The sequence below is a fragment of the Cajanus cajan genome, chromosome 11 (assembly GCF_000230855.2).
Source record: "Cajanus cajan strain Asha chromosome 11, NIPB_CcT2T_4, whole genome shotgun sequence".
Classification (NCBI taxonomy): domain Eukaryota; kingdom Viridiplantae; phylum Streptophyta; class Magnoliopsida; order Fabales; family Fabaceae; genus Cajanus; species Cajanus cajan.
In genome coordinates, this window is record NC_138527.1 from 35258246 (window position 1) to 35271156 (window position 12911).

At 29.0% G+C, this 12911-nt stretch overlaps 1 protein-coding gene across 1 annotated transcript; it reads left to right on the top strand.

Annotated features, from left to right (window-relative positions):
- Window positions 1-889: 889 nt before the first annotated feature.
- Window positions 890-6317, top strand: LOC109815795 (LRR receptor-like serine/threonine-protein kinase EFR). The gene is made up of 2 exons (XM_083067088.1): window positions 890-5696; window positions 5807-6317. Exons 1-2 carry the CDS (start codon window positions 2990-2992, stop codon window positions 6187-6189), a joined length of 3090 nt encoding a protein of 1029 aa, XP_082923214.1. The 5' UTR covers window positions 890-2989; the 3' UTR covers window positions 6190-6317.
- The last annotated feature ends 6594 nt before the right edge of the window (window positions 6318-12911 follow it).

The following is a 12911-nucleotide window of genomic DNA, read 5'->3' on the forward strand; positions in this document are numbered from 1 at the left end:
CAAATATTTTCTCTAACATTTTTTATAATTTACTTTTATGTTCTCACATGTTACATTGCATGCCACTCATGTTTGTTTGGAAGGCCTTATTTAGGCTTATAACTATTTGAGCGACTGTTTGAAAATTTATGGTAAAAATATCATAAATTTATAAATTATTTTCAATTTATTATTTCGATAAATTTTTTGTGATAACATGTGAAAACTTTTTTATAATTTTTACACGCATACATACATATGTGTGTGTGAAAATAATTTAATTATATTTCCTTTTCAATTATAAAATAATTTACATATAAATGTTTATACAAATACAAAATCAATCACTTAATTGTAATATGGAGTTTAGCTCAGTAGATGAAGAAGATGTGTAAATGTTGTAAATTTCTTAGTATCAAGTTCAATTCCTACTAATTAAAAACATCGCTTAATTAAAATTTATACGTTAATCACTTTAGTAGAATCTTTTCTTTCAACCTTTTTTTTTTCATTTATAAAATTTGAACAAAAAATATTATTTTAGAGGACTAAGTCTTGTACTACTTGAATCAACAATTTTTATGTAGTTTAACCTTATTTAATTTTCAATTATAATTTATTTAACAATCACTTAATGAGTTGTTAATTTACCTAAATAGATGTTTATAATTTGAGTGGTGAAGTGGTGCTATTTTTTTTATCATATTTAAATATGATGTATTAAAATTTTGTTGATCATTAATTTTTATCAAATAAATTAAATGAGGAAAAATATGTTAATTAAAGAAACACGCTTTAATTTGGAATATGATGGAATTTTCTTTTAAGGAAAAAAAAAATATAAGTGTGTCCAAAAGTTACAACAGTTAAAGTAGCACATATATTAAAATTGAAAGTTTAATAGAATGGATTCCCTTTTCCCCCCTAAAAGGTAAATGTGATACATATGTGTTTCAAAATGCGGTACGGTTAAAATAATGCACGCCTGTAGCATTGGCGTGAAGAACTTCAATGACCCAATACTTTAATTTAATAAAATAGAACTCAATCTCTAATTCCACTTTTATAATTATGTATTGTTAAAATAAATTATCTATTAATTTAATTATTGCAACTGGAAATTTTTTAATACGTGCTTATTTACAACTCTTGGAGAAGTTGATTTGGCACAATCCAACTTCTCAATGTCACTATTAATTTTGTATTAGACAAAATTATCACGCCAACGAGTGATAATGATAACGGTGCTAATTGGTTCCAATTAAGTGTTTATTGCCACGATTTTTGGGTAAGTGATCTTAACATTGGAAGTCACTATGATTGTTCTTGTGTTTTCTTCCAAAGAATTGAATATTTTTGGTTGTTAAGAGTTGTATTATTATTTATACAATAAACTTTTTATAATATTACTAATATTTCCAATGGAGTTGTTCGGTCGGATGAAATAATGAGAAGAGAAATAAAATATTGATGAATTCCACTTCAGAATATTTCCATGTTTCCACCTCTGAATTCTAAGGTTCACACTGAAAATCATTTCCTATCTAGGAGACAAGAATTCAAAAAAATTGAAAAGAATGTTACTTGAGAAGTCCGTTTAAAATAATGACTTGTTACTTGATATAATCACATTATGAATATCTTAAGTTGAGTAATTTAATGATAAAGAAGAAAAAATATCCTTAAACAAATGTAGTCGAACGTGTGTGTAAAGGACGTTTAAAATGAGGAAATGTAACTTATTTGGATATTAATTAATTAAAAATTGGTGGTTAAAATTAAAATTTAATTATAAATATTTTTTTAAATTATATTGTTATTTTTATTATCATTATTATTGTTATCATTAATGTTATTTACACCATGTAACAACAATAATAAAGGTGATGTTGACAAATATAAAGACAATAATAAACTCATAAAATATATACAATTAGGTTTTTAGTTTAAACTACAATTTTTAAATTATAATTCAATAAATTACAAAAAAAAAAAACTCAAGTTTTTTAGTGTAAGAATTTTTCTTCTGAAACGCGCCTTTTATATACAATTTATATGTATATACATATAAGATATATCATTCATATAAACGAGTTTATTTGAATTATTTAAAATAGTATATACGATGTTTAAAATTTGAACTTCATTATTATCATCGTAATTTTTATAGTTAAAAAAAACTAATCGTTTGGATGAAGGTTTCTTTTTCTTGTTAATTTGTCTTTTGCAGCATGTTAGTGTCCTGTTATTGGATTGGAAAAATAATTGAAAAGGGATCAATGGAAGAAAATGAAAGTAATATGAGGGTTGTGCTATCTGCCTAGCTATCTCCTTGTCAATGCTCACGAGGTTGGGTCTGTTATTTAAAAATGATTGCCAACTCCTATTTTGCTTTTTGTCTTCTTTTAGATATTATTGGTCGGTTGAATATGAACTTGTAGATAGATATAGTTAACTTAGCAACTTAGATACATTCCTTGTTCACTATAGTTCTATGATTACGTTTGTGTTAGTGGCTGATTTCTTCCATTTTATGGAATACATGTTTGTTTTGGGATTGGAGTGAAGAATATAATACATGCAACACGATCTGATTTGATTAGTATTGAAACATGATTATTAGAATATATACTTTGCTATAGTGGAAACTTGCTTGAATTGTAATTCTTTATGTATGACACTGGCGATTCCTTTGATTCCTAAGAAAATGATAATAGCCTGGAAAATACGAGGTTGAAAATGACACCTTTTGTTGACAAATTGTTTAAATAATATATGTAGAACACTAGTTATCACACATGTATTTACTTAATCCTATAGGTCACTAAAATTCAAATTAATTAATTGCTAACATGCCATAACTGTACTATTTAAATTCATCCTGTATCAGAGGCAATTATCAAACCAATATACCCTTGTCTAGCCAAAGGCAATTATTTTGATCATCCAAGATATCTACCTACTCAAAGCATTTCTACGATCTAACACCCTTGCAATCTCAATCAAACTAATGAATACTTTTTTTCTCTTATTACCTTCATTTTGGTCTGTAGTATGCTTTCACATGCTTGTTTTCTCTATTATCAACTCACACTTGTGTGCCCCAGTCATAGCTGCCTCTATTTTAGGAAACCAGACCGATCAGTTGGTGTTGCTCAAATTCAAGGAATCAATAAATGACCCGGATAAAAGCTTGGTTTCTTGGAATAGTTCCAACCATTTTTGCAAGTGGCGTGGAGTTACATGCAATCACATGCATCAAAGAGTCATCGAGTTGAACCTCGAAGGAAACAACTTGCATGGAATCATATCTCCTCATGTAGGCAATCTCTCTTTTCTAACAAGTCTTAACCTTGGAAATAACAGCTTTTTTGGAAAAATTCCACAAGAATTGGGTCAGTTATTGCATTTACAATACTTATCTCTCACCAATAACTCGTTAGAAGGAGAAATTCCTACAAACTTGACAAGTTGTTCTAAGATCAAAGAGTTGCACTTATTTCATAACAATTTGATTGGCAAAATACCAATTGAAATTGGCTTTCTTAAAAAGCTTCAAAAGATGAGCCTTACAGAAAACAATTTAGCAGGGACAATCCCATCTTCTATAGGCAATCTTTCATCCCTTACTTCTCTTGCAATGGGTCTTAATTACTTCGAGGGAAACATTCCAAAAGAAATTTGTAACCTCAAAAACTTGGCAATGATATCAGTTCATGTCAATATATTGATAGGTACATTTCCTTCTTGTCTTTACAATATGTCATCTCTTAGAATAATCTCAGCAGCAGGTAATCAATTTAATGACTCTCTTCCTCCAAACATGTTTCACACCCTCCCTAATCTCCAAGAATTCCTAGTTGCTAGCAATGATATCTCAGGTTCAATCCCAATTTCCATTACAAATGCATCTGTCCTCCAAACACTTGACGTTGCTAAAAATCATTTGGTGGGCCATGTGTCAAGTCTAGGAAAGCTACAAGACCTTTGGTTCCTAAATTTTAAAAGCAATAACTTAGGTGACAATTCAACAAAGGACTTAGAGTTTTTCATATCATTGGCAAATTGTAGTAAGTTGCAAGTAATTTCTATTTCCTATAATAATTTTGGAGGTAGTTTGCCAAATTCTATTGGAAATTTATCCACTCAACTCAACCAACTATATCTTGGAGGTAATCAAATATCAGGAAAAATTGTTACAGAATTGGGAAATCTAGTTAGCTTAACTATTTTGACCATGGAAGATAACCACTTTGGAGGAATTATTCCATCTACTTTTGGGAAGTTACAAAAGTTACAAAAGTTGGAACTGAGTAAAAACAAATTGTCCGGAGATATTCCAAATTTTTTAGGCAACCTTACTCAATTATATTATTTGGGCATGGCAGAAAATATGTTAGAAGGAAAGATTCCTCCAAATATAGGAAACTGTCAAAAGTTACAATATCTTGACCTTGGGGAAAACAACCTTAGAGGAAGTATACCTTTAGAGGTTTTTAGCCTTTTCTCTTTAACAAACTTATTGGACTTGTCACATAATTCATTGAGTGGCAGTCTACCTGTTGAAGTGGGTCGGTTAACAAATATTGAAAAAATATATGTATTTGAAAATCATTTGTCTGGTGGCATTCCTGAAAGCATTGGAGAATGCATAAGCTTGGAGTACCTTTTACTGCAAGAGAATTCCTTTCATGGAATCATTCCCACCTCTTTGACTTCACTCAAAGGTCTACAAATATTAGACATGTCAGGAAATCAGTTGATTGGATCAATTCCAAAGGATCTTCAAAATATTCCTTTCTTGGAATACTTCAATGTATCTTTTAACATGTTAGAGGGTGAAGTACCAACAGGAGGTGTCTTTCGAAATGTTAGTCAATTAATCCTGGTTGGAAACAATAAGCTTTGTGGGGGTGTTTCAGAGCTGCATCTACCACCATGCATTATGAAAGGTGAGAAACTTGCCAAGCACCTGAATTTCATGTTCATAGCAATGATGATAGTTAGTGTGGTTGCTTTTCTTCTCATTCTGCCATTTATTCTTTCTATCTACTTGATGAGGCAGAGAAATAAGAAAAAATCACCATCACATTTGCCAATAATTGACCAATTGGGTAAGGTTTCATACCAAAACCTACACCATGGAACTAGTGGGTTCTCAATTAAAAACTTGATAGGATCTGGAAATTTTGGCTCTGTATACAAAGGGACTATTGAGATAGAAGGAAACAATGTTGTTGCCATAAAGGTCCTAAACCTTCAAAAGAAAGGAGCCCAAAAGAGTTTCATTGCGGAATGTAATGCATTAAAAAATATTAGGCACAGAAACTTGGTTAGGATTTTAACATGTTGTTCTAGCATAGATCACAAGGGCCAAGAATTCAAAGCTCTAGTTTTTGAATACATGACAAATGGAAGCTTAGAAAGATGGTTGCATCCACCGACAAAAATGGCAAATCAACCTGTTGGGTCATTGAACTTTGATCAAAGATTAAATATTATCATTGATGTTGCTTCTGCATTTCATTATCTTCACTATGAATGTGAGCATGTTATCATTCATTGTGATTTGAAGCCAAGCAATGTTCTTCTTGATGACTACATGGTAGCTCATGTGACTGACTTTGGTTTATCTAGAATACTCTCATCTATTTCAATTCCTCCAAAACAAACTAGCACTATTGAAATAAAAGGGACAATTGGTTATACTCCTCCAGGTATACTAGTTAAGTTGTGCAATATTTTAAGTTTAAGCTTTTATTTTTTGGACATTATTTAATTTTTTGATTATTACTTTAGATACTAATCAATATGCATTATGCTTCAGAATATGGAATGGGATTAGAGGTGTCTATAGAAGGCGACGTGTACAGCTTTGGAATTCTTGTTTTGGAAATGCTAACTGGAATAAGTCCCACAGATGAAATGTTTGAAGATGGTCTTAATCTCCATAACTACGTCAAAATTTCAATTCCAAATAACCTTTCCCAAATTGTGGACTTGACTATTCTTCCTAGGGAATTAAATCAGGTTGCTAATTACCAAAACCTGACCTCGATGCATCCTAACATAGAGAAATGTTTACTTTCCCTTTTCAGGATTGCACTTGCTTGTTCAATGGAGTCACCAAAAGAAAGAATGAATATGGTTGATGTCACTAGAGAGCTTAATATGATCAAAAACTCATTTTTTTTCATGAATGGTGAATAGAGGTTGGCTACATGACAACCACAAAATACAAAATGTAAATGCATAATTATACACTACCATATTGTTACCAACTAATGCGGGAAGATGTTTTCTATCTTTTCCTTTTTCTGCCATGTCATTTTTTTAATGTTTCTGTGTATAGTTTTTTTTTTAATGCATGTGAGCATGGAGAGAATGATACAATGAATACAAAATACAAAATGGAAATAATAGTAATGAGTCTAATGACCAAAAAAAAGGAAAGAAGGTGCAGCAGCTATTATGAGTATGATACAAAGTTTCTTTCTCCTTTGGCCTCTTTCACTTTCCATTTCTTCTCCCAACACAGTACATACCCTCTAGCTTCATTGCAGCAAGAAACCAACCACTATTCAACAAGGCACAGAACTCTCAGAAGAGTTGGCACTGCAAAGATAGCCTTATCCCTGTCTAAAAGGAATAGATTAACACTCACACATGTTATAGTACTCATTATTTTTCATCATCTCATTCTCACATATTGATACTCCCAGCCTTCACAATTCCTTCATCACTATATTCTAGAGTAACAACAGACCAAGTTCGACTTTCTTTCTTAATCTCGTGTTTTCATCCAAATCTCAACTAGCTGTCAAATGTGAACTAGCTTCTTTTCCTTTCTCTATGACTGCATTATACATATCATGTTCCCTGCCTCAGGCTAGCAATAACCATTTTTTCCTTTATAATAATATCATAATAATAACAAAGAAAATTGAGATAAAATGATAATGAATCAATCCAGGAGAAGAATTGAAATGATTATGACTAAGTATTATTTGAAGTTGAGCTAAGGGTAGCAAATTAGTAATGTAATGCATGACCGTAAACTTTAGTCTCATAATGCTTTGCTTGGCACTCAGTCAAGTCATGGGTCCAATTGGAGCTAAAATGGGATTCGGGCCATATTTAGGTCCACCAGAGTAGCATTTAAAAGTGGGCTCTCTAGAATTAGAACAAAAAGCACAGAAGAAATTTTTTTTTTCTTATTTGTTTGGTAGGGCATTCAGATAGGATTTTTATTTTGGGCACCAAAATTTTTTCGGCTCTTTTAGGGGTGCTAGCGGGGAATATAAATGAATGCAAAATAAATAATAATAATAATAATATATAAACATAATAAATAAAAATTTATATTTTAAATTTATAATAAACAATTTATACTATAACTTAAGATTATTTTTAACAATTGATAATTTATTTCAAAATTTTAAAATTTGATTTATAAATAAATTATTGGAGAAGTAACACTTCATGTCTCAACATACTTATTTAAATAAATAAAAATAATAAGATAAAAAGGAAAGTTACATGAGTAATAAGTAATGAGTGTGAGTATGTATAGAGATAACTCTTGATTTGAAAGAATGGATGAAAGTGAGATAAAAAGTTACCGAAATAAAAGAGAGAAAAATAATAAAAAATAGATATTTGCAATGTAATTTGAAAGTTGAATGATCTCTATAAAATAGAGATAAGAAATAGTTGAGGAGAAAAATATCTCTTTATTTATTTATTAGTAGAAAAGGAGGCATTTGTGTCTCAATATATTATTTTTGAAATAAGATAATTGTTAAATTTAAGGGTAATAGTATTCAATACAAAAAATGAAATCAAAAGGGTGATTACTAAAATCTATCCTTGCAGCAGAAGCATGACTTCATTCGTGTGGTGGCAACGGAAGCGCGACCTCTTTCACGCGGTGGTAGTGCGAAGGTGTGGGCTCCTTCGCGCAGGTGGCAGCAGAAGCATGATTTCATTCGTGCAGTGACAGTGGAGATGCAACCTCCTTCTTTGCGCAGTAGCAACGGAGGCGTGAGCTCCTCTTCCTCGGCGCCACCGGCCTCATGTCCCTCCTTTGCCACTACGCCCCCTCCCTGTTATCCGTGACCTTCAACTAATTTATAAAATACAAAAATTTTCTTTTTCAAGTTATAAGTAAGAAATCTGAATCCTTGATTATTATATTATTAAATCCAACAATTAAAAATAATACTTCATCCATATATCACGTTTTATACTGCTTCATATTTGTTAAAATTTTCGTTGATTTTATTCAATTGTAAAAGACACGTAACATATATTCTTAATGAAATTTCTAAAGGACACCAATAAACATATATAATACTTTTATATGAAATTTCTAGTTCACTAATTCAGTATAATTCTTCACCCGTGAATCACTTTAATTTCGAAAACATGTTACATCAATACAATCATATCGTGGTAAAAAAAAAAAAAAAAAGCCTTGGACCACTATCGGTCTTGTCGTCTCGGATCACCACCAATGATAAGTGCAGGATACTTATCCTCACTAACATTTTATATATACATATTTTTTAATAAAAAATAATATATTTTAAAAAATAAAAGTTATATTCTAATAAAATAAATAAATATATATATATATATATTTTATTTAAATTATCATATATAAAATATAAATTTAAAAAAAGTGTTCATTTATTTGATATTTTTCAAATTTTTAAAAGAGATTAGTTCTTATATGTGATAAAAAATACTCTTTAATAATGAATAATTTTTTTAAAATTTTAATTATAATATATATATATATATATTAATGCTCATATACATAATATAATATATTAAAAAATAAATTTATGATAAAATAAAATTATATTTACCTTTTGTGCTTTTTATTTATTATATATGTTGATTAAAAAAATTAAAATAGTAAAGACTATAAGATTGTATATATTGATTAAAAAAAATTAAAACAAGAAAGATTTGATGATTTATGTTTTATTTAAAAATTTTATTATAAAATATTTTTTAAAATAAATTATCATCTAAAAATTTATATTAGATATTAAAAATATATTTCTATCATAAATAAATTAAATTTGATTTTTATACAATTTAACTTATTTAAATTTTTATATTTTTATTAGTGTTAAATTATTATAAATAAGTCTTGAGGATTGTAATTTTAACCAAATATTTAAAAAAATACCTATGATAAATAAATAAATCATATTTAGAATATTTATATTTTTAAAAAATTATATTTAAACTTATTAAATTATAATATAACCTAGTATGACCTAATTTATTTTTATCATTAATTATAATCATAAATATAATAAAAATAATTATGATATTTATATATTTAAAAATTATATATAAAATTTTAATATTACAAATATATAAATAAATATTCTTCTTATTATCTAAATTTTTTAGATCCATCACTCTCTCGATATATATAATATATCATCTCAAAGTTCAACATGGATCATCTTATGAAATTTATTTTGCACCGTATCTTGTTCCTATTAGTTGAATTCAATTTTATAAAATTAATTGTAAAATATGTATTTTTGGTGGTAATTATAAACAAAACCTAAATTTATATGAAGTCAAAACTAATAGTAAATATTTTTAAAAATTTCTAGTAGAATTAAGAATTGTTTATTTTATCTTTAACACAAATCTGCATGTAAAAATATAAAATATAAAATAAATTGAATTAATCTCTTAGGATTAACTAATATGAATGAAAGCACTTAATATTTATAAGTCTGTAACACTTTCATTTAGTCTTGAGGGATGTGCATGAGAAAGTTGTGAAAATTAATTTATTTCAATCATCGATTACATATATATATTTTTTATTATAATAAAGATAAATTTTTATTTGAGTAAATTTGCTAAAATAATGATTTTGAAAATTTTAATTCCATTTAAATATAACAAAAAAAAACCAAATTTTATGTAATAAATCATTTTTTTTAAATTCGTTAAAAAAATAATCATAGATTTCAAAATTTCAACTTCATGAAAAGAACTTTTTTTTTCAAAAAAGATTGATTATAAATTTCAAACAATCAATTTTTTTGAACAACTTTTCTTTTAAAACAGGAGTTATAAGGTGGTCTAAATGATTTGGATGAAAAGACATAGAAAATTTGAATTTCTCCACTAAAATAATAAGTAACAATTAAAATTTATCCATAAAAAAATCTTATTTAAACAGCTATCCCCAACTTCAGTGTGTTATGAAAGGAAACATACAAAATTTTATTCAGTTATTTCCAAGAGTATAAACTCCTTACTTGTGACTTTCTTTATCGTGTTCACCTAAAATTCACATGATGTCAGGAACAAGGTTTTCCGTGGTGCATGGTGAGCCTCAACTGGTGGTGCCAGCAGGACCAACTCCGCGAGAATTAAAAAGCCTCTCGGACATAGACGACCAAGAAGGGCTACGTGCGGTTTCTGCTTCCGGTGATAATGTTCTACAAAAAGAGTGCAGTTATGGAAGGAAAACACCCTGCAACAGTTATAAGACATGGTTTGGGTGAAGCACTTGTGCACTACTACCCACTTGCAGGTAGGTTGAGAGAAGGGCATAACAGAAAGCTAATGGTGGATTGCAGTGGTGAGGGCATCTTGTTTATTGAAGCTGAGGCTCATGTTTCTCTCCACCAGCTTGGGGGTTCCATTCTCAAAGACCTTCTTCTTCACGTTCCTGGATCACAACAAATCATTCCATGCCCTCTGCTGCTGCTTCAGGTAAAGCACCACGTCTCAGACCTTCAAAAATTGATAAACTGAATATTGGGAGCTTGAAAAATTAATAAACAAAGTGAGAGATATTTTACATCTATGACATGATTTAAGAAAACAGACTTGTTTTAGACAACATAAAATTTCTTTGTAAAAGTACATGTTTTAAAGCCATCATTGTATATATTTAATCATTTTATATTAATTAAAAAATACTTATAAGTACTTAATGTACACTGACCACAAATACACTGATTGAGTTTGTCTTGATTTGATGATTGAGTAGGTAACCCATCTAAGATGTGGAGGATTCGTTTTCGCCGCACGCATGAACCGAAATTTTTACTTAAATAATATTTTTTTTTTTTAAAATTATAAAAGTATCAACTGTGCAGGTTTATTTACAACTGTTTACTGTTCATGCTCAGAATTCGGTTCCCCGGGAACCGAATTCTGAGCTTCAAAATCTTATTTTTTTTGTTTTTTCAACTCAGAATTCGGTTCCCGGGGAACCGAATTCTGAGTTACTTTAAATTTTTTTTCTTTTTTTTTCGTGTTTCTGGTCCATTTTGGGCAAATTTTGGAAGTGGAACGGCCCGTTCCGAAATCAGAACGGGCCGTTCTGCTTAAAGACACAGAGGCCTTTTTTTTAAATTAAAACGGGCCCAGAACGGCCTGTTCCAGAGGCAAAATTTTAACATGTTTTTGAATCTGGAACGGCCATGAAACGTCCCGTTCCGGAGGACGTTTTCAGGAAGTAAACCTTGGTTTGGAACGGGCCGTTCTGGTTTTGGAACGGCCCGTTCTGAGCAAACAGTAAAAAAAGATTATATTTTTTATTTTTTATTTAAAAAAAAATAATAATAAAGCTAACAAAAATTATAATAATATCAATTAATCAGGATTCAATTTGATAGTGAAATGTGATAATTTGACCCTTAATTTTTTAAATTTAATTTATAATAAAATATATTATTTTAATAAAATTGATTGAATAGTTAAAATTTTATCCGATAATTATATTGTTGGAGAGAATATATTCCCTATAGTTCAGGGATAATTGTACGTTTTAAGCGCAAGATATTATCTTAAGTGATTGTTTAAATATATTATTTTAATAAAATTGATTGAATAGTTAAAATTTTATCCGATAATTATATTGTCGAAAAGAATATATTCCCTATAGTTCAGGGATAATTGTACGTTTTAAACGCAAGATATTATCTTAAGTGATTGTTTAAATATATTATTTTAATAAAATTGATTGAATAGTTAAAATTTTATCCGATAATTATAGTCGGAGAGAATATATTCCCTATAGTTTAGGGATATTTGTACGTTTTAAACGCAAGATATTATCTTAAGTGATTGTCTAAATATATTATTTTAATAAAATTGATTGAATAGTTAAAATTTTATCCGATAATTATAGTCGGAGAGAATATATTCCTTATAGTTCAGGGATAATTGTACGCTTTAAACGCAAGATATTATCTTAAGTGATTGTCTAAATATATTATTTTAATAAAATTGATTGAATAATTAAAATTTTATCCGATAATTATAGTCGGAGAGAATATATTCCCTATAGTTCAGGGATAATTGTACGTTTTAAACGCAAGATATTATCTTAAGTGATTGTCTAAATATATTATTTTAATAAAATTGATTGAATAGTTAAAGTTTTATCCGATAATTATAGTCGGAGAGAATATATTCCCTATAGTTCAGGGATAATTGTACGTTTTAAACGCCAGATATTATCTTAAGTGATTGTCTAAATATATTATTTATAGCTGATATTAAATGTTTTTTAACTTCTAAACATTAACATTAAATATTATTTCATGAATCCTGATTAATTGATATTATTATAATTTTTATGTTAATTTTATTATTTTTATTTAAAAAAAAATAAAAAATTTAATCTTTTTTTTACTGTTTGCCCAGAACGGGCCGTTCCAAAACCAGAACGGCCCGTTCCAAACCAAGGTCTACTTCCTGAAAACGTCCTCCGGAACGTGCCGTTGCATGGCCGTAAAAAGGCCTCTGTGTCTTTAAGCAGAACGGCCCGTTCTGCTTTCGGAACGGGCCGTTCCACTTCCAAAATTTGCCCAAAATGGGCCAGAAACACGAAAAAAAAAAATTTAAAGTAACTCAGAATTCGGTTCCCC